The 23306-nt window shown below is 36.1% G+C and overlaps 1 protein-coding gene across 2 annotated transcripts in view; it reads left to right on the forward strand.

The window, feature by feature from the left end:
* Pde3b (phosphodiesterase 3B) overlaps window positions 1–21978 on the forward strand; it is a 146302-nt gene extending 124324 nt beyond the window's left edge. For both annotated transcript variants that reach the window (XM_036189986.1, XM_036189975.1), the window contains 8 exons: window positions 994–1131; window positions 2052–2163; window positions 3900–4013; window positions 10271–10470; window positions 14565–14768; window positions 16565–16726; window positions 19084–19387; window positions 20729–21978. In XM_036189986.1, the coding sequence (XP_036045879.1) occupies window positions 994–1131; window positions 2052–2163; window positions 3900–4013; window positions 10271–10470; window positions 14565–14768; window positions 16565–16726; window positions 19084–19387; window positions 20729–20943 (1449 nt within the window). In that variant the 3' untranslated portion in view covers window positions 20944–21978. The remainder of the gene's footprint in view (window positions 1–993; window positions 1132–2051; window positions 2164–3899; window positions 4014–10270; window positions 10471–14564; window positions 14769–16564; window positions 16727–19083; window positions 19388–20728) is intronic.
* Window positions 21979–23306: the final 1328 nt, after the last annotated feature.

Consider the following 23306-nt stretch of genomic DNA (forward strand, 5'->3'; position numbering starts at 1 on the left):
GGTTTCATTATTTTTATACAAAATGTAATTACCAATGTAATGGCATTTTAATTTTTTCATTGAGGAGTCACAATTACTGAAATAATGCCTGGGTCATAAATGATAGTTCTAAGCCTATCATCCAGGAATACCAAAGATTTACTTTTGCATGAATATTTAACTTTATGGTAGATATATTTCATTCTCTTATTGATTAATTGTATTTAAATGCAAAGACCATATGCATAGCCATTAAAAAACAGAGAATAATTATTTACATGGGCTAGCAAGTTTGCTCAGTTGGTAAGGTGCCTGGTGATCTGAGTTCAATCCCTGGATCTGCATGGAGGAAGGAGAGAATTCTGAATCTAAAATATTATCTCTGACTTTCACAGACACACACTATGTCACATGTTTGAATGCACACACACAAAATATAAAGAATAGAACAATTACTTCTAGTAGTAATTTTCCTGAAGTTCAGTATATACGTTGGGAGGACAAAATCCCATTCATGTACTTGGGGAGACTATCCTAGTAAGTACTACTGTAATGAGACAAGTTTTTTTCCCTTATACTTTGTTACATATAATTTCTAAAATGAAAATAATGGATTTTAGATTGACATAGTCATTTGGAAATAAAATGCGTACTTGTATAACCAGTGTATAATCAGCCTTCTAATGCTAAGAAGATGTGTTTAAAGTTGTCTTGAGATGGCATTTAACAAATAGAAGAAATAGAAGGCAAGCTGAATATCTGAGAAAACCACTACAGAAATATGGCTGTTGTTAATGTTCAGTTCTAAGTATTCTCACTTAGATGTGGGTTTAAAAATATGTGTGCTCACACATAACATACAATAATAATCTTTTTAAATGTTTTTATACTGACTAATAATATTGAAATGATAATATTTTAGATATATTGGTTTGAATAAAATAAATGACTTAGGTTTGTTAAAAACAACAAAATATTTGTAAAGGATAAAGTTGTTTTTTCTCCTGTGTTCAGATTGACCAGGAAGTGTTGCTGGACCCGACGTTAGTAGAAGACTATGACTTGTTAATAGAAAAGATGAGCAACTGGAATTTTCAGATTTTTGAGCTTGTAGAGAAGATGGGAGAAAAATCAGGAAGGATTCTCAGTCAGGTTTGTTTTTGTATCTCTACTTTATTACTATAATTTTTTCTCATATATTTATAATAGCAAAATCTAAATCATGATACTATTTTAAGTAAAAATTCAGAAATGGCATTGTCATTAAATTTGTCTTTTCAGGTAGACCTCAAAACATGTAGCTAAGTGTACATGATACACATATGTGTTATGTATTATATGTTTTATAAATATGTAATATAAATATTTATATATGAAAATCATCGATTGACTATTTGCAATGTCTTTCAGTAAATTTGGAATAAAAAGCTAAAGAGATGTCAGAAAAAAATTTGTACTTTTTTGGAGCATGATGCAAGTGATAAAATTTCTTTGCTTTTCTTCCTTTTTTATTGTTTGGGAAAAAGTAATTTTTGAGAAGCTTACAATAAACTAACTTAAAAGGATGCACTAAGAGATTTGGAGAGATGGCTCAGTGATTAAGAATACTTGCTCTTCCAGAGGAACCTGAGTTTGAATTCCAGTTCTCTTGTCAATTGGCTCAAAACTGCCTAGAAGTTAGCTCCAGGGGATCCAACAACTTCCTCTGTCCTCCACAGGAACCATCACACACCTGGAACACCCCCCTCAAGCATAAATAAAATAAAATAAATATTATGGACCTGGTGCCTCAGTCTGTAATCCCAGTTGCTTGAGAGGCTGAGGCAGGAGGATCTCAAGTTCAAGGCCAGCTTAGACAACTTAATGAGACTGTACTCTAAAAACCGAGATGGACTGTGGACATAACTCAGTGTATAGAGTTCTTGCCTAGCATGTGGGAGTCTCAGGGTTCAATCCCAATATCTCAAGAAAAATAAGATACATGCATGGTTATATTTCTAAATATACCACAAACTGAGCTACAGAGAGACATTCTGAATTTTAAAGTGAGCTTCATTTTATTTTACATTTAGGTTATGTATACTTTATTTCAAGACACTGGTTTATTGGAAACATTTAAAATTCCCACTCAAGAATTTATGAACTATTTCCGTGCATTAGAAAATGGCTACCGAGATATTCCTTGTGAGTATTGACATACCTGGTTAAGTTCTAATAACACGTTGTCTTTCTCTTCAGATAAGCCCCTTAAATATTGTTTGAAATACACATTAGAGAAATTTTTAATAAATATTTAAAAAGAGTATTTCTATCCTATTACGTGGTGTTAACTAACTTATTAATTCTGATATATCTCCTCTAAGCCTTCCTTCTTATAAATTTATTGTATATAAAATAGATTATAATATCAGTACTTATTTATACCAAATTTTCATCACTTAAATGTTGTATAGTACATATCATTTTATGTGTTTATATGTATATGTGTGCATTTCTGTTGTGGGTGTGCAGGTGCATGTGTAGGACAGACTAACTGTGGTCTACTTTTTCTTGAAACTCACCAGGTTGCCCAGGCTGACTGGTCACTGAGTCCCCAGGATCTTCCTGTCTCTGCCTGCCCCACATTGGGTGTGCAACTGTGCACCACAGGGCTTGGCTTTTTTTTTTTTCCTTTTTAAAATGGGGCTCAGGTCTTTGTGGTTGCAAAGAAAATATTTTACTAACTGAACCATTTCTTTAGCACAGTATACATCTTAAATATAAAGTCTTTGAGTGTCTTATATTTTTTAGTATTTATTGATGTTAAATCAATAATTTCAGAAAACTATTCATTTTAAAAGATTAAAACTTACCCTTAATTTTCTATTTTAAACTGTGTTCTGACTTATAGAATGCTTTGAACTTTTTATACTAAATATCAATGGAATTTCATGTTAGGAAATATATGTTTTTCTTTGTGTTAGACCTTTCTATAGTTCCCTTCATATGAACACATGGGTAAATTATTCCTAAATTAGCATAACTAATAAGACTGCTTAATAGTTTAAAGTGTGTTATTCAAGCTTTAATTTCCATTTGGTCTTTATAGGAAACCTAAAAGATGAGTATTTCTCATTTTTTTGGTAAAACACAGGTATGCAGACTATATATAACTGTTCAGGTATGCAGACTATATAACTGTTCAGTGAGCAAAACTTTTTCTGTGTGTATTAGCGTGTGTGTGTGTGTGTGTGTGTGTGTGTGTGTGTGTGTATGTGTGTTGAGGTGGATATGGCTATGTGCACACAAAGAAACTAGAATATGACTTAGGGTAACCTCTGTATCACTGACTTTGAGACAAGGTCTCTTACTGAACATGTATCTATGCTGGAGACCAGGCAAGCTCCCACAATCCTCTTCTCATTCCCCCCATCCAACCCCCCCACCCCTGGCCACCACCAAAGTACTGAGATTATAGTTCACATACAGTTATGCCCAGCTTTTCACTTGGGTGCTGGGCTCTGACCTCAGATCTTCATGCTTGCATGAATTGCTCTTATCCACTGTCCATCTTTCCTGTTCCCAAAACTATTGTGTCTCCATAATCTAAATACTACATGTTATAAAAGCCATGAAGTAGAAATCTCAGTAATTTTTCATACCTTTCATTTATCTTTGTCTTCCCTGTCTGTTCTTTGGGCTCTTAATATGTTTTTGTATTTTATCTGAAAAGTTCTAAAAGTTTTTTCTTTTAAAAAAACCTTTTAATATACCAAGATATCTTAGAAATAGAACAAAATATAATTGTGGGAAATTCCTTTAAGTAATATGTCTTACTTGCTGGAATATATTATAACTAGACATTTTTTTTTCACTTTTCAAATGTTTTATTCCAAACCTAAGCAGAATGGTGCTATAATAAAATATCTTGTTAATTTCAGATCACAATCGTATACACGCCACAGATGTCTTACATGCTGTTTGGTACCTGACAACACGACCAATTCCTGGCTTACAGCAGAGCCATGATAATCATGAAGCAGAGACCGAAGCAGGTACTTCCTTCAATAAATCTTTCTTTTTATTATTTAATTAGAAATAATAAATGAAGCTGTCTTATATAGTAGCCTCTATTCTCTAAATTTTTTAAAAGTAAACTTTGGTACACATAAAAGATTGTATAAGTTACAGTGCTTAACATGACATAAAAATTTTAAACATGTTATCATCTTAAGTACTAAGTTATGATCCAGAACTACTGTGTACAACATGTTTCCTTCTCTTCTCTCTGTACCAATATAGTCATTATCTTTTTGTTTCAGGTCTATAATGTATGTTTAAAATATATAGTAATGCCAAACCAAAGGAACATGTTTAAAATATCACAGAAGTATTTACATGATGCTTAAAATGTTTGCAAACATTGTGATTTAGGTTTCAAAAATGTAATACTGTGCTTCATCATAAATATCACTGTTTAAATAAGCACCATATATTACAAAGGTCCTTTATCTCTTATTTAAACTTATAAAAGAGTGAAATACTATAGCAAAATACATTTACCAGAGTAGCGTTTGTATGGAATACAAAATTGCACATTCTGTAGTCTATTTTCTTCCTATCTATTACACTGGTGAGATAGTGCTGAGTAGCTCCTGTTGACTAAGAAGTAATGAATGGGTATTGGAGAGATAGCTCAGAAGTTAAGAGCACTTGTTCTTCCAGAGAACCCAGGCTCATTTCCAGCACTTCTGTTGGGTGGTTCGCAGTCCAGCTCCAGGGGAGCTTTAGGCCTCTTTTAGCTTTGGCAGTCATTGTGCTCATGAGTGCACGTATCGACCACACACACACACCTCTACCTGCCACAATCCTTTGACACTAAGGCTGTGGATTTTATGTGCTACCCAGAATATGAAATGTTTTCCACTTGTGTAAGTTGCATTTCCAGATGACTGACCAATCCAGCAGTGCTCATGGTATTTTTTGTAGATAGGTTTCCTTTCTGGAGCCTCTGTAGACCACTGAAAGGGAATTACAATGTATAAGTCCATGAGTTTTTAGATAAAATCAAGTTGTCTTGCTTAGACAGCTATTCTCCTTTTGGTAAAAGTTCCTAGATTATTACTGTATTATCATGTATTTTGAAAAACTGGCCATGGAACCTATATTACTGCATATTGGGTCTTCTGATCCTCTCCTTCCTTTATCCATATTTATGACTTCATGGGATGGTTTCTGGAGCTCACTAACTGAAGAAGGACCAAAAGGCCAGGTTTACTGATGGATCTTTGTGTGTGCCTTCTGAAAGTAGATGAATATAGCTTTATAGGCTTAGACAAGGGAGTCGTGTTGATTAGATAACAGGGAGAGTTAAAATTTACCAATGAACAGTACATGAAGCAGCCAATCCTGTACACTTGGCCTAGAAAGAGAAAAGTTTAGAGGAAAAGATCTATACTCATTTTTAGCGAGTGGCTAATAGGTTTAGAAAGAAAAAGAATAGAAATTTGTCCAGAAGGAGTTCTAGGAAAGAGGTTTGTGTGTAGAACTCCTCAGAGTAAGCGCTGAATGAGGGATATTAGATTTCTATGTGAATATGTAGTGTCTTAGTTAGGGTTTACTATTGTTGTGAAGCGACACCATGACCACAGCAACTCTTATCAAGAAAACATTTAATTGGGGTGACTTGCTTACAGTTTCAGTGGTTCAGTCCTATATTAACATGAAGGGGAACATGGCAGTATACAGGCAGACATGGTGCTGGAGCTGAGAGTGCTATATCTTGCAGGCAGCAGGAAGTCAACTGACTTGTCACACTGAGAGAAGCTTGAGAAAAAGAGAGCTCTGTAAACAGACATTTTCTGTCCCAACTACCTGTTTCCAAATATCCGGCAGTTACTTCCCAAATGACCACACAGAAGCTTATGTTAATTATAAATGTTCGGTCAATAGCTCAGGCTTAATACTAATTAGCTTTACACTTAAATTAACCCATAATTCTTATCTATGTTTAGCCATGTAGCTTGGTACCTTTTCTCAGTATGACATTCTCATCTTGCTTCTCTGCATTTGCTGGCAACTCTCTGACTCTGCCCTTCCTCTTCCCAGAATTCTAGTTTGGCTGTCACGTTCAATTTTTGCCTGCTCATCTGCCAGCCAAGCAGCTTTTTATTAGCAAATGAGAATAATACATATTCATAATGTAGAAAAGGATTATTACATCAGTTGAGGCAGGACCAAGCATCTCCTCACTTTATCAGGGGTGAGTAAGATGTCTGACCATAGGTAATGGGGTCCAGAATGCTGGCTTATGCACCAATGATTCTGATCACACTGCCAGGGGCCCCTCAAACAGACCCAGCTACACAAATATCTCCCGTATGCAGAGAGTCTAGTCTGGTCCCATACAGGTTCCACAGCTGTTGGTCTAAAGTTCATGAGTTCCTTTGAACTTGGTTCAGTTGTCTCTGTGTTGAAGGAGGGGATGAGAGGTGGGGGGAAGGTGGAGGGAATGGGAGGAGGGATGAGAAGGGGATCTGTGGTTGGTGTGTAAAATGAATTTAAAAAAATTTTTAAAAGAAGAAAGAAAAAAAGAATTGTTCCACAGCAGACCTCAAAGTCAGCCCCCACTGTGACACACTTCCTCCAGCAGGCCACACCTCCTAATAATGCCTCTTTTTGAGGGCCATTTTCTTTCAGAACACCACTTCATCTCTATGTACACGCACGCGCGCGCGCACACACACACACACACACACACACACACACACACACACATTCACTCACTCACTCACTCACTCACATACCCTAATACTTTGGAGAAGCTTGACAAAGAAAATTACTTAACAGTATTTACTGTGGAGGTTTTCAGTAATCAACTGGATAAAGTGATCTCTGCCCATGATCATTATCAATCTCTTTCCCCTATCTACTCCAGTTATGCAGTAGGCTTATTAATACAACAGCAAAGATAGTAAGAGTAAAGCATATGTATGGCTCAGTGTCATGGGCTTTTCTCATTTAGGTTGGCCTGGCTCAGATCTCTGCTGAATACTAATAGCAGAGACTAATGATAAACCCTCAGTTTGACTCCATTTCCTGGGGGAATCCAGGCATCTCTAGTGGTAGGTTTATTACAGTGGATCCTTTCTTAATGAAAGACACAGAATTGCCTTCACTGTTCTCACCAGTGAATTTACTAGGTGTTTTATTCATTATGTTATTATAGACAGTATCGCATCAGGTCAAAGAACTAATTTTCCTATATAAAATAAAAGCTGTAGCAAGGAGCATATATCCATAGGACTTAATTGTTCTCCCCCAAATCATACAAGCCCACCGCTAGACTGAGTCAATGATGCGATGACACATTATGAACTCTGATGTGTCAATTATTATGTGTAAACATTTTGTGGAGTTAGAGTGCTGTCTCCCAAGATGTGGTTTGTTTTTGTTTTCTGAGACAGTGACCAATACATGGTATCTTTTTTATGTTTTTGCTCATGCTTTTTGTGTCTCATTTTGGGCAGTTTTCCTTAACTCAAGATCATGGGAGAATATATTTTCTTTAAAGTATTTCATAATTCTTCAGTTAAGCTTAGGTCAGTTACCTATTTGTAGTTAATTTGAGGATGTAATGTAACAAAGAGGGCCAACACTATTTTGTGTACGATAACCTATTGTCTCAGTAGCATTTATTTATTTCTTTTTTTTTTTTTTTGTGTGTGTGTGTGTGTGTGTGTGTGTGTGTGTGTGTGTGTGTGTGTGTATGATGTTAAGGAAAGAACCCTGGGCCTTTTGGATGCTAGCCAATCATTCTACTGAGCTACAATCCTGAGTTCTTAACAGTATCTATTAAAGAATTCCTAGGCTGGGTGGTGGTGTTGGTGCACACCTTTAATCCCAGGACTCAGGAGGCAGAGGCAGGTGGATCTCTGTGAGTTCCAGGCCAGCTTGGTCTAGCAAGTGAGTTCCAGGAAAGGTGCAAAGCTACACAGAGAAACCCTGTCTCAAAAAACAAAAAAAAGAAAGAAACAAAGAAAAGAATTCCTTACATTTTAAATATAGTGGACTCTTAAATGTTATGACATTAGTGAGTTTACTTTGTAAAAATGCTATGACCATGAGGTAATGTGTAAAAGTTCCTATTGTCGTGCAGAATACATAGTTATCTCTCAATGCTCTCTTGATACCTTAATGAAAGTCAGTAACCATAAATGTCAAAGTATTTTTCTGAACTTTCAGTTCTATTTCATTTATCTGTGTTTGTCTTTATAATAGTACCACATGTCTTTATCGCTTGAGCTGTGTAGTAAGCTTTGAAATTAGGAAATATGAATTCTCTGATGTTTTTTTTTTTTTTTCTTTGCGATGATTTGGCCATTCACAGTCTCTTGTATTTACATATACTCGGTTTATATTTTTATGTTAAAAAAAGCCAGCCTGGATATTGATATATATGTTACTGAAGCTGCAGAACACTTTGCAAAACACTGCCATCTTAATGTTAAATTTCTGTGCATAAATATATGCACTGGTGTATCAAAAACCTATTGACTAAGCTCTAAGTAATTACTGAGTTTTTATTTTGTTTTGATTTTTACATGTTGTTTTTGATTTTACATTGTTGTTTGTTTTAAAACAATATCCTGTATACCCCAAATGGTACTTGAACTCCCAAGTGCAGGCATGTACAGGCCTGCAGTACCATTCTTAACTAATTTTTTGTTTTATAGGGATATGCTTTTCCATTTTGATTGTTAATACTTAGTTTATAGTTATAAGGGAATCTGTAATGAATATAATAGAAGAAAATGTTCAGGATATTGGCCTGATACTAATAATTAAAGTCTTTTTCATAGCAGTTTGACTACAAAATCCATATTTATAAATTTAACTTTTTTTAAGAATTATTTTAAGGAGTGTTAGAGTACAGTTTTCTAAAACTCAGTATATATTGGAAACATAAACAGTATGAAAATAATGGATACTTAAAAATTATTAGTGTTTTTTAAAGTCATTATGTTAAAATATTCTTATTATAACAAATATTGACTCATTATGATTAAGAAATCATTTGGATTTTGACAAGGCATTATTTCTAACTAATGAACACAACCAAGGTTGTCTTATATCTCTTTTATCTTTTGTTTTATATGCCGTCTACTGTGTCTTTTACTTTTTGTAATTTCTTCAAATCCCTTTAGCAAAAATGATGGCCTGATCATGTAAGCTTGGCTAATAAACAAAAGGAGCATCTGGTGAGGTGTTGAACCAGAAGCACTATGTGAGGAGAGAATATGCTGTTTCTAACAGGAGGAAACAGAAGAGTGTTTCCTGAGTCATTCTCAGTGTTTCAGGCCTTTTCATGTACATATGTCTTGTTCTATTCCATTGTAAAGAACTTCATGGGAGGTAAAAGAAGGGGAAAAGAAATTGTAGTCAGTGCAACAAATGAAATACTTCTTGAGGATGAGATTTCAAAAGCAGTGTCTGTATTGAGGAGCTTAGTTTAGTGATACAGCAAATTTCTACATGTTCATATTGTGTTTATAATCAAATTTTATTCTCAGGTTTTGTACTGTTAGATCCTGTTCTATGACTAGCTGATATATTTAAAATCCTTGTTAAAATGTTTCCATCCAATATATTTGGATCATATTCTTTCTCCTACCCCAATTCCTCCTAGGTCCTCCACTCCACCCTATCCACCCAACTACGTGTTCCTTCTTTCTGCCTCTCAAAAACATTGGGAAAAATAACAACAGAGAGAAAATTAAAGCAGGCAGCCTTTAAAAAAGAAAATTAGCCAAAAATAACAAAACAATATACACACACACAAAATAAAATATGGAGTCTGTTTTGTGTTATTTAACTATCCTCGGGCATGGGGCCTGTCCTCAAGTGTGCTCGATGTATACCTACTGACACTGCATTGGAGAAGATTGATTTTCCCTTTCCTTGGAGGAATCAGTTGTAGGTATCTTTTTGGTTAGGGGTGGGACTCTGTGCACACTTCCCCTTCTAGGTGCTAGGGTTTTCTATGACTACTATATTTAGCCCTTAAAAACAAGTGTTTAGAAAATGACAAATTTAGAGTTTCTAGAAATTAATTAGCCTGAACAAGAAAGCATCATCCTGGCGTCAGAATTCTCTAATGGCCTGCAAGATAAACAATAGGAAAAGTATACTCTTTAAGTCCTTTGAGTCTATTTAAGTTCAACAAGTTAGTACTGATTTGGGAAATGCCATCTTTAGCATAATTGTCAGGAAGTTCCACCCTAATGTTGGTTTGCTGGTTTTTGTCACACAGATTCAGATGGTAGACTTGGTTCTGGACAGATTGCTTACATTTCTTCAAAGAGTTGCTGTATTCCAGATGAGAGTTATGGATGCCTGTCTTCCAACATTCCTGCTTTAGAATTGATGGCTTTGTATGTGGCAGCTGCAATGCACGATTATGACCACCCAGGAAGAACAAACGCGTTTCTAGTGGCTACAAATGCACCTCAGGTAGGAGAGAAGTGTTTTGAAGCTTCAGAGTAGTTCTAGAAGTCTTTCTAACCCCTTGCTTTTCCCTTTATAATCCAGCCTTCCTGTGCCCTGTTGTCATTAGGCTCTTCATTGTAATTAATTGATGAAAATACATGATGATGAATGCTAAGGGAATTTAGAAAAAATAATTTCTTCAGCTGTAAATAAGGAATAAATAGTTTATGAAATAACTCCATGTTTCATGAATTCTAGATCTTGATAGAAATACTTTTGTCTTTAACCAAATCAGTAAAACCCTGGCTGGATCTTTGTTCCTTCTGACTGGGTTCATAATAAGGCTAAAAGCTATAATGGCCAAGGATATCATTAATGATTTTGTTCTTCCCATTTCTCTCCTAACATTTGTCTTAATATCTTGATCTTCATTCAGTCTTTTAGCTATAAATATATTAGCGTACTAACAATTTTTACTGGGGCTTGAGGCACCGTACCAGGTAAAGGTACCTCCCTCCAAGTGTGATAACCTGAGTTTGATCTCTGAGGCCCACTTAATAGAAAGAGAGAACCAGTTACCTACAAGCTGGCCTTCAGACCACCACAAATGTGCCATAGCATGCACATGTATTCCCCACCCAAATATACAGATATGTACATACAAATGTGTTAAAAGATACATAATGATTTATTTTGGTGTAATATTTATATAGAAGGAATATAGCTGATAAAGTACAAATTCTGTTAGGGTCACAGAGCAGTTTAAATCAAGTAGTATGAGTTCCCACTATGAATACTGTAACTGCAGTAGTTAAACATGAGGACTTAGAACTAAACATAAGGCTTTTAGAAGAATTTAATGTGATTTGAGGTGTTCGTTTGTGTAGGAGATTGCTGCTGTATTGTATGTATGTTTCTAACCATATGCCTTATAGAGGGACTTATTACTGTTTCTGATGAATTCCTGTCTCCACTTTATCATTCTGTTTTAACCTCAGTTCTTACCTTTTCATCATTTGTATGCATTTTCTGTTCCTCTTTTTATCTGTCTTCTCCAAGCAAGCAGGCCAACAGTTTTAAATATAGGAGATAAATTCTTTTCATCTCAAGTTGAATGATTTAGGTATGTGTGTACACACACACACACACACACACACACACACACACACACACACGGGGGCGGGGATGGGTTAGGAGGACCATATAATTTCTCTATTGACACTTAATTAATACCTCATGATTTCTATAGTAAGCTTCTGATAACTTTAAATGTGATTATTGATATTTGTTCACTTTGTAAGTGTTATTTGGGAGAAACTACTTACCCTGGAATACATATTTGCCGTACCATTCTACAAATTCAGAGGCCATTCTAACCTTCATATAATGTTTGATTGACTTACACATTTGGTAAATCACAGTCTTTTGGGGAAAGCACTTGGAGACTTGTATTTGATTTCTGGTTGCCCACTTGTTCCCGAGGTATGTGAATGTTAATGAAAGTTTCTCTCTTGGGCCTGAGAGAGGGCTCACCTCTTAAAAGGGTCTGTGTTGAAAGCATGAGGAACTGAGTTAAGATCCCTAGAACTCTGTTTAAAAAGCCAGGCATAGTGGCATGTTCTTGTAACCCCAGCTTTGGATGGGGTAGACCAGTTGGTGTCTCTGAAGCTTATTGGCTAGCTTGTCTACCCAAACAGTGAGTTACAGAAGGTTCACAAAGGGACTGTCACAAAAATAAAGATAGTTATCAAGAAAGACATTCACCATCAACCTCTGGCTTCTACATGCATTTGCACACACATGTGCCCCCATCTATATTAACAAGTATGTTTAACACACAAAGTTTTCCATTGGAACAAAAAAATTTATTAAGGGTAAAAAAGAAACAACATATAAAAAGTATGTTTTTATTTAAAAAATTGTTACTCTGATAAAATATCTAAAGCAGACATCATGTAAAAAGGAATATTTTGGTGATCATTTCAGAAGTTTCAGTTTACAAGGTCAGCAGGTCACATTGTTTTTGGTCTGTGTGCATGTAACTACAGACTCCTCACCATGAGTTACATACTATTCTAGTATGGAGATTACATATGGACTCTTGCTGATCCTGATTTTTGCTCCCATTTTATTTCTCTTTAAGTAATTTCCAAGGACAGTTTGTGCAGTAAAGGAACTGGAAATTTACTCTTTTATTTTAGTGCCCTGGCTCTGAGAGATTTCAAAGCCAGGTAGCTAGCTTCATAAAATACTCATTGAAGAGTGTGTTAAAAACATTACTCTCTGTGTATGTTTGTGTGTGTGTGCACACGCACGTGCACATGTGGGGGTTAGAGGACCAATTTCAGGAGGTTTCACCTTATGTGGGTTCCAGGGATTGAACTAGGTTATGAGGCTTGTGTAGTGAACACTTGTACCTGCTAAGCCATCTTACTGGCCCATGAACAATGTGTTTTAATGACCTGAGAGTTTTATTACTTCTTTCTGATATGATGGAGCTATTTTGATAGCTTACTGGTCCTCATTAAATTAAACATGATTTTTTCAACACTGTTAAATATAAATTGTCCATTTGTGGAGTTTTTGAAGTGAAGTTTTGTTAGGGGGATTTATGATGCTTAATCCTCTGAAGATTGATGGGAGGCTTTTTTATGTAGGTAATAACTGCTTAAATCCTTCCATTGTGTAACATGTTCACATGATGGCATGCAGGTGTGCTTATATCCAGGCACTAACTAATTTTCAGATAACAGATATAGGAATCAAGCTCACATATGTCTCACCTGATATTGCTTCCTCTGTTTATCTGTCTTCCTTTCGTATTAGGCAGTAAGGACCAGACAAACTTGAACAGAGTTTTGTTTCTGCTGCTTTTTTTTTCTTTCTTTCTTTTTTTTTACAATTTAATTTGATTTTACATATCAGCCATGGGTTCCCCTGTCTTCCCCCAACCCACGCCCCCATTCCCATCTCCTCCAGGGCAAAGACTCCTCTGGGGATTCAGCTCAACCTGGTAGATTCAGTCCAGGCAGGTCCAGTCCCCTCCTTCCAGGCTGAGCAAAGTGTCCCTGTGTAAGCCCCAGGTTCCAAACAGCCAGCTCATGCACTAAGGACAGGTTCAGGTCCCACTGCCTGGGTGCCTCCCAAACAGTTCAAGCTATTCAACTGTCTCACTTATCCAGAGGGCCTGATCCAGTTGGGGGCGCCTCAGCTTTTGGTTCATAGTTCATGATTTCCATTAGTTTGGCTATTTGTCCCTGTGCTTTTTCCAATCTTGGTCTCAACAACTGATGGAAGTGGATGCAGAGATCCTCGGCCAGGCCCCAGGTGGAGCTCCAGGAGTCCAATTGGCGAGAAAAAGGAGGGATTGTATGAGCGAGAATTGTTTCTGCTTTTTAATCCCTGGCCTTTAATACAAACTTGACATGTTTTTTGTTGTTGTTGTTGTTGTTGTTGTTGTTGTTGTTGTTTTTTAATTACTGCTTCTTTGGCAATTTTGAAAATGTTTTAATTTTTGGAGATGGTAGAAGCTTTAGAAATTCTGTATTCTACTGGTTCTGAATACCCCTCGGGGTTTCCCCTGATATGAGGGTAGAGAAAAGTGAGCCCATACTGTTGAAACCAGGATACTTATGATTTTACCTAGTTTATGTTTATCTTTCACTACTCAGGCACTGTCAGGAAGGGAATATAGACTACGTGCTCAGACACAGGGTTTTCTGTCTTACCCTGGACATCACTTCTTCCTCTTTAGCTAACTGTGTTGGCTGCAGAACAGAGCTGTATCCTAACCCTGTTCTGTATCCCAATGGATTTATTATCAGAAGCTTTACAAATTGAATGTTTACTTCAAATCACTTTTCCATCACTTGGGAGGCAGCATGCTATTGCAGGGTATCTGGGACAACTCTTACATTTTAGATGTGCACATCAGAAGCAAAGGTTTCCTTAGCCTCATTGCACTTTTGTAAACCATTACAGCCTTTCATCATAGATAGGAAAATCCTGGATCATGCCTCATTTGTGGTAGGTGCACATCATTCTGACCTGTTCTGACATTGACTTATTAAAGCTCCTGTATGTAAGATGTGTGTCTCATTTTTCTTTATTCTTTTTAGGCAGTTTTATACAATGACAGATCTGTTCTAGAAAATCATCATGCTGCATCAGCTTGGAATCTGTATCTTTCTCGCCCAGAATACAACTTCCTGCTTAACCTTGATCATGTGGAATTCAAGCGCTTTCGATTTTTAGTCATAGAAGCAATCCTTGCCACAGATCTCAAAAAACATTTTGATTTCCTTGCTGAATTCAATGCCAAGGTTTGTTATGTAAAGTAGTGTCTGATTTTGAAAGGGAAATTGTTATTGTTGGTGTTATAAATGAAAGATGAGCTTTGATGTTAAGTTGGAATTACATTACATATGAAATAAGAGTAAATAACTGATATTAAATAAATTCTCATACTATATTTATTTATTTTGATTTTTTGACACTGGGTTTCTCTGTGTAGCCTTGGCTGTCCTAGAACTCTCTCTGTAGACCAGGCTGGCCTCAAACTCACTGAGATCTATCTGCCCCTGCCTCCTGAATGCTGGGATTAAAGCTGTGTGCCACCACCACCCAGTTATCATGCTATTTATTTATTTATCTATCTATCTATTTATTTATTTATTATGTATGCAGTGTTCTGCTTGCATGTGTCCTTGCATGCCAGAAGAGGGCACCAGATCTCATTATAGGTGGTTGTGAGCCACCATGTGGGTGCTGGGAATTGAACTCAGGACCTCTGGAAGAGCAGTCAGTGTTCTTAACAATTGAGCCATGTCCCAGCCCTATCACACTATTTTAAATAAACACTTTTATTATTTTGAAAATATGTCTTAAAATAGTGCTGCTTGCTATGCTTTCTTTTGACAAATAGATGAATTTTATTGTGGCTTTCTTTTAAATATTAACAAACCAATTAATTATATCCAAAGTTTTTATAGCAAACTTTGAGTTACTCAGTACCAAGTGAGACATTTCATGAAATTAAAGTTGTGTTTCTAAGAAGTATTAGTAATTTTCTCTGCTGACCTGGCAGAAGAGCAATGTCTCTTCTCTTCTGTTTGACCATGGTTTCCTTATTCTACAACTGCTGTGTGTGTGTGTGTGTGTGTGTGTGTGTGTGTGTGTGTGTGTGTGTGGTCATTGTGCTGTGGATTGGGGAAGAGCAGCTCACAGCCCTTTCCCTCAGAGAATTCATAGTCACTGTGGCGTCTAGAATCACTAAACTGCTGCTCTGACAGCAGTGATAATGACAGTGAGTGCCAGGGAGTAGAAAAAACTCAAGAACCATTGTTTTACTTTCTTGAAAGAATTAGGCCCTACCTCTTTATTGTTAGCTAGTAGGAATCTACTGATTCCTCAGTTTTTATTTCCAGTAGGAAATAAAAAAGCATACTAAATTTGCCTATCTAATAATGATAATTGCACTTATTTAATGTTAATTAATATTTACTTAGCCTTTATTATCAACCAGGCACTGTATTTATTCATCATTATGGCAGTGTTTGACAAGATTACCATCTCTTCTTTATAGAGGAAGAAATGGATTTGAATAGGTTAAATGCTGAATTAATATCCTTGTGAGTTAAGATTTAGACCATAGAGTTGAGTTTCTAAGACTCATGTCTTTGAACTGTATCTGCCTGTTATAGCTAAAACTGTTTTTTTTCCTTAGCTCTTTTAAGTGGCCTTTAAAATAGAAATAGTTACAATTCTTATGATTTACAGATTCACATGTATATATATTTAATACACATTACATATACATACATATACACATACATACATATGTATTGTTATTCTCTGTGATAATTATTAATGAAACCAAAGATGTTTTTTTATTAAATAAAAAGCTATGCTTTCTTTGAAACAAAATCTTATTACTACTTCAGTGAGATATTTTACCACATAGGTCCACGTTACAGCGTATTCTGATTTTAGGGAAGCATTTACTGAAATTTCTTCCTGGCCTTTGCACAGAAAACAATTTTAAGATAATTGGTAATAACAAACATTGGAAACTCCTTGTGACTCAGAAATAAAACACAATTCTGTTTGTCCAAAATAGGCCAACGATGTAAATAGCAATGGTATAGAATGGACCAGTGAAAACGACCGCCTCTTAGTCTGCCAGGTGTGCATCAAACTAGCAGATATAAATGGACCAGCAAAAGCTCGGGATCTACATTTGAGATGGACAGAAGGCATTGTGAATGAGTTTTATGAGCAGGTAAGATGAAACATTAGATTGGCGAGATTTTGAAGAGCTGCCATATGAAGAAAGCACCTTTGGGAGCTTTGATTGCTAGAGGAAGTGTAAGAGTTGCCCTGAAAGGGGTTAAACATTGCATATACCCTGGCTCTTAGTGGTTTCTCAAGCCTACCTTTGCTGCTAATATTTTCTTAAAATTTTATGTGTATGGATATTTTTATTAATTATTTGGAAATTTCATACAATGCATCTTGATCACACTCACTCCCCATTCCTCCCAAGTCCACCTTCCTATTGTGCCCCCCAAAACAATACAGACAAAAAACCCCATCAAGTCCAATTTGTGTTGCCCATATACTCATTGGCGCATGGTCAAATTCCCACTGTCCAGCAAATTGATGACTGCACCATATGTGTGCCTGGTTCCTATAGAGGTCAGAAGAGGATATCAGATTCACTGGGAGTTACAAGTTACAAGATGGTTGTTAGCTCCCATGTGGATGTTGAGACTTGAACTCAGGTCCTCTGAAAGAGCAGTCAGTGCTTTCAACAACTGAGCTGTCTCTCTAACCATCACTGCTAGCATTTAAAGTAGCAAACAGAAATATATAGCTTATTACCTGTCTGAAATAAGTTGATTGTACTCTTGACTAAAGGTTTCCAAGGTCACTTTCAAACTGAGAATTTATAAAAACAGTTGATTTCCAAAAGAAGTAGTTTTTCACACTCAACATAATATTTTTATTCATTATTTGGAAATTTCATACAATGCATCCTGATCACACTCACTCCCCATTCCTCCCAAGTCCACCCTCCCAACTTGTGTCCCCCAAAACAAACAAAAAGCCCTACCAAGTCCAATTGTGTTGCCCATATACTCATTGGAGTATGGTCAAACTCCCAGTGTCCAGGAAATTGATGACTGCACTCGTAACCAAGAATGAAAAGCAATGAAGGCTTCTGTGACAACACCCCTCCCTACCCTCTGCCCCCACCCTACAAAAAATGAAACAGTCCAGACAGGAAGCTATTGAAGAGAGTCCTTAAAAAGTATGATAAAGATGCTGAAGTGTAGCATAGCTCTTCACAGTTGATGACTTCTAGTGGGGTTTGGGGAAGGACCAAATGAAGTAGTTTTTAAGTGATTTTTATGGTCTTCTCAGAACATATTTAATCATCTAAAGACCTTTTCAAGTCTGTTATAAAAAGACTTTCTTTGTATTGGAAATATCTATGGGACAAAAGACCTGACAGAAAATAAATTAAAGGATAGAAGTGAGTTTAGAGTAGATACTGAGTAGTTTTCAAAGATTTGAATTATAAATATGCTATTTTTTCATATCTTTTAAAATCTTGGTTTTAAAAGATTCTTACCCATGTGCAGAATCTGCCATTTTGTGGGGTGAGGGCATTCCCCATAATGTAGAAGAAAGATGATTTGCCTACAAGCTTCAAATGTCATTATCTTGAAAAATATAAATACCACCCACCTATACTATATTCTTTTGGAGTCTTTGGCCTAATAGCCATGAATACTCAAGATGTTTAGAGCTCCTGTGTGTAAGAAAGTAGGAGTAATGAAGTTGAGTCTGTCTGATCATGCACACTTACTTTATGTTGTATTTTAAAAGGTACAATGTCTTTTACCCACCCTTGGAAGTTAGAAAATACCATAGTGTGTAAACTCCTATTGAGAATGGGAATAGAAGTATGAAAGTTACATTATAATCTTAAACTAAGTAAATATAGTCATTTATTACTCCAAATAAAATAATTTAGCTTTAATGTATTAATTATAAACCATTAATGTTGATATTATATAATGTTGCAGGTTGATAGTCAAATTATTAGTATTTATTTTAAAAAAATATATATATATATCTTCCCTGTTAACTGAATATCAGCTGTACTAGTTGATATAAACAGAGTCTGAGAAAACAGTTTTGTTTAAAATTTTTCAAATGGGGAAAAGACAGAGTAATTTCTTTTCCTCTGCTAGTAGTTGATGCAGTCTCTGGAATACCAGGTGAACATGTGCTCATCAAGCCACACTCCATCCGAACAATAATTACAGTGTATTGTGTAAAGATTATTTTGATGTAGACTGTGCATTTTTAAAACCTCAAGATTCTGGGTATAATGATGCACACCTTTAATCCCAGCACTCAGGAGGCAAAGGCAGGTTGATCCCTGTTAGTTCAAGGCTAACCTTGTATACAAAGTGAGTTCCTAGACAGACAGAGCTATGTAGAGAGACACTTTCTAAAAACACCAAAAAGAAAGAAAAGGAAAAAAAACCCAAGGTAATTTTCATGGTAAACCTTTATGGTTGGATTTTTGGTAGTTAAATGTATATTTCTTTTTTAAATGCTCAGGGAGATGAAGAAGCAACCCTTGGTCTACCTATTAGTCCCTTCATGGATCGTTCTTCTCCTCAACTAGCAAAACTCCAAGAATCTTTTATCACCCACATTGTGGGCCCTCTGTGCAATTCCTATGATGCTGCTGGCTTGCTGCCTGGTCAGTGGATACAAGCAGAAGAGGATGATGATACAGAAGAAGATGATGATGATGATGATGATGATGATGATGATGATGATGATGGTGGTGGTGGTGGTGGTGGTGGTGGTGAAGAATTGGATTCAGATAATGAAGAAATAGAAGACAATTTAAATCCAAGTAAGAATAGAAGGAAACTATGTTTTATTTAATGCTGTTAGCTACAAATGTTCCTTAATTTGGATTTAGGCTTTTGCATCTTACAAATATGTTAACTCCTGTCTAAGTGTTCAGATTCAATAGTCAGGTTTTGGATAACTACTGTGTGCTGGTACTGTGTTACTTCTATAGTATAACAGGGGCTCTTAATTAATATCATGATGCTTACTCCAGAAAATGCTCATCCTAAACATTTCTGAAGTGAGTCCTAGCAGTTAGACTCCTCATCTCACCCTCTTCTAACATCAGAAGAGCTGGGGAGCATGACTTCAATGAATCAAAACAGTGGGGAGAAAAAGAGAACAGAGCCCCTGGCTCTGAGAGAACCAAGGTTTTGATGTTAAGAACGAGTTATATAGCAACATATTTTTCTGAATAAGAAGATAAGTGGAAAATAAAAAAACTGTCTTTGAAACTGTTAATGAAATGTTACTTCCTGTTTATTTTAAAGTAAGATTTCAATTACACCTAGCTAGACACTTCTTTTTTCCTAAGTATACTAAGAATCAGAACTGTAACAGTGTGAATTCCGTTGTTATTTAGTGGAGGTACTTCTCTGTAGATGCTGTTCAGCCATTGCTTGTCAGCGGGCTCCACTTGTATAAATACCTTCTACCCTCTTCAGTCACAAATGCCTTGTGTTTAGGGCTGGCATAGCAGAGAATAATTCTATGCCAACTTTGGGTTGGCTGACTGGCTTTTCAAAATAAATAATATTCACTAGAGTACTGATAATTACATTTAATTTACTATATTAAAACATTAAAGCTTGAATTTAACTTTGGATTGTTAGAATTTTTTAAGATTTATTTATTTATTTGTTTGTTTGTTTGTTTATTTATTGTACAGTATTCTGTCTGCATGTGTCCCTGCAGGCCAGAAGAGGGCACCAGGTCTCATTACAGATGGTTGTGAGCCACCATGTGGTTGCTGGGAATTGAACTCAGGACCTCTGGAAGAGCAGTCGGTGCTCTTAACAACTGAGCCGTCTCTCCAGCCCTGGAATGTTAGAATTTTTATCTTAGATTTCAGCACTATCCTCCCCTCCAACCCATTGTTCTCTGTACCTCATCCCTGTTTTGTTTCCTTCCAGAACAACCTCTATCACTCATAGCTTTGTTTATCTATATTGTTCTGTTGGATGTGATTGTACAGTGTGGATATTTTTTTTTTCTTACTGTTCACATTTTTACCCTTAGAGCTTACATAGCTACTTAGACTAGAGTGGGCACAGAGGCATTTATTGAATGAGTAATTGAATTGTATTTGCTTTGATATACATGTTTGTTTTAAATTTCACAGAACCACAAAGAAGGAAAGGCAGGCGACGGATATTTTGTCAACTAATGCACCACCTTACTGAAAACCACAAGATATGGAAGGAAATCATAGAAGAAGAAGAAAAATGTGAAGCTGAGGGGAACAAACTACAGGTGGAGAATAACTCCTTACCTCAAGCGGATGAGATTCAGGTTATTGAAGAAGCAGATGAAGAGGAAGAGCAAATGTTTGAATAGAAGAAAACTCATGCTGAAGAAGCCTGGGGTTCTATGCCCAGGGTCAGCAGTCATTATCTAATGCTCACTGTGCTGATTCTTAACTGACCATTCCCATGTGGACAGGCCTTAATACTGTGAGAGAATCCTTGCTACCCTGGCAGTTCTCACTCCTAAGCACTTTGATCACAAACTAGAGAATGAATCTTAGAGTTGGCTGTAGTTGATCCATGTTGCAAAGCTCTTCCTCAAAGCCTTCACTGGTGTGTAAATACTTTGTCATTATGCTGCTTTTCTGGGTAGTGAGCTCTTTATTTTTCGTGGCGAGGGAGGGCTAAAGCTAAAAATTGAAGAGACTTCAGCTTTTGAAGTGGCCATAATGCTTTTATGAAAACAGGGTTCATCTTGTATTTCCAAATATATCTTTTAGGTCTTTGCTTGGGGAAGAGTGGGAAAGCAAACCTCTGCCTAATCCAAAAAAGAATTCATTGTGGCCTTTCTGAGTGATTTCTGCTCATGGCAGTACACTGTTCAATATGGTTCTCCCAGCTTCATCCATGAAGGACCGAGGACCTTTGTTATACTTAACAAAATCCAGATGCATCAATTTCTGATGCTTTTTATTGTTGTGTATAATCTACTTGTGTGTTTTATTTCTGCCTACAGTATTCAGGTTTGCTGTGGACATCAGAAGTCTGAATTCTAGTCATACTGATTTTGTTCCATGGTTGAATTTTAAAGGTGTTTAACAATGAAGGAATTTTATTCTGTAGTCAAAACTGTTCTTATTTTTATTTTTGCTCAGGATAAGTAATTTTAAATATTAGTTATTATAAACATGACATAGATTTGCTAGAGAAAAAAAAGTTGTACTAATGTTGATTTTACCTTTTATAAAATGAGCACATTTTTAATTAAAGCCAAGAGAAAGGAGATAGCTATCTTTGGTTTTAGTACAAAATCACATGAAACCAATCCCATCAAGATACTGCCTAAATAATTGGTTATCTATGCCAGGCAGTGGTGGCACACACCTTTAATCCTAGCACTTGGGAGGCAGAGGCAGGCGGATCTCTGTGTCCTCGAGGCCCTCCTCGGCTACAGAGTGAGTTCCAGGAAAGGCGCAAAGCTACACAGAGAACCCCTGTCTTGTGGGGCGGGGCGGGGCGGGGATTGGTTATCTTTAGATATGCCTTAGGTGTCTTGTATCCTTGTATCTGGTTATAGTAAAACTGACTTTTTAAAAAATTTCTTTCTGCTCCAAGGATACATGACAGATGACTCATCACTATGTAATAATACTAGAGCCCCACAGAAAGACTACATTCTTAGGTAAAGTACATGATGAGAATACATACTTAACTTTTACATAAAGCTCTATAAATAATTCCATACAAATGTATATAAATAAATGCCTTACTAAGAAAACAGACCACATTTATAATGTTTACATAACCTCATTAGAGTCTGGCTAGTGTGCCCTCATTGTGAAAAATTATTGAAGTTATAGAAAGCAACCAAATTATACCAAGATGAAGGTAAATTGATTTCTCATTATCCTTGAAGACTGTACAGTATTTTGGAGCCATTCAACTTTATGCACAGTTAACTGCCCTTTTCCATAGTAGTTCCTATAGAGTGTGATGCTTGAGATTTTTACCTACCTAAGATAGTTGGGTTGTCCACAAGGCTACAGTTAAAGTTCTTTTGAAGTACTGGAGTTTTTGATCCTGCAAGTATCATTTAATGAATCACTACACTTTATTTATTAAACATGTTGAGTGCTGAGTTCCTTCCTGTCACTTTTGCTGCCACAACCACATCATTTGTAAACTGGTCCCACTATATATTACTGAGTAATAAAACTTTAACTGATAATATATTGAATTTGCATTTATATACATCCTGTGTGCATTTCTCTAAAATGTGTTTTCCATCCTATGTAAATGCATTTATCCTGTTGATTCCTTTCCTACAGAAAACAGTATACGTGTGTTTAAGTTTATATGTGTACAGTCATGTGTTATGAGAAACAAATCTCTAAACTATTATGTTCCTTAAATTTTGTATTGGAGTAATTTAGTTTTAAATTACTTACTGTCTTGAAAGAAGCACATTTTTCTTCTACTAAAAATGTTACTAGAAACTCACTTGAAAATAATTCTTAAATTATTTAACCCTTGCTTAGTAAACATGAATCAAAACATCCCAAAGAAATCAAAATTATTGAAATTATCCATGGCAAAATTTTAAATAATTGAAAGTCATTAATGTGAGAATATATTAAAATAGACATGCCACTATTAGATGCAGTCCTACTTGAGGAATTGTCATAAGCCTGATAAATCTTTCTGTGGGGGTGTGTTGAGGATTGAACCCAGGCC

This window comes from Onychomys torridus, chromosome 1 (assembly GCF_903995425.1).
Source record: "Onychomys torridus chromosome 1, mOncTor1.1, whole genome shotgun sequence".
Taxonomy (NCBI): domain Eukaryota; kingdom Metazoa; phylum Chordata; class Mammalia; order Rodentia; family Cricetidae; genus Onychomys; species Onychomys torridus.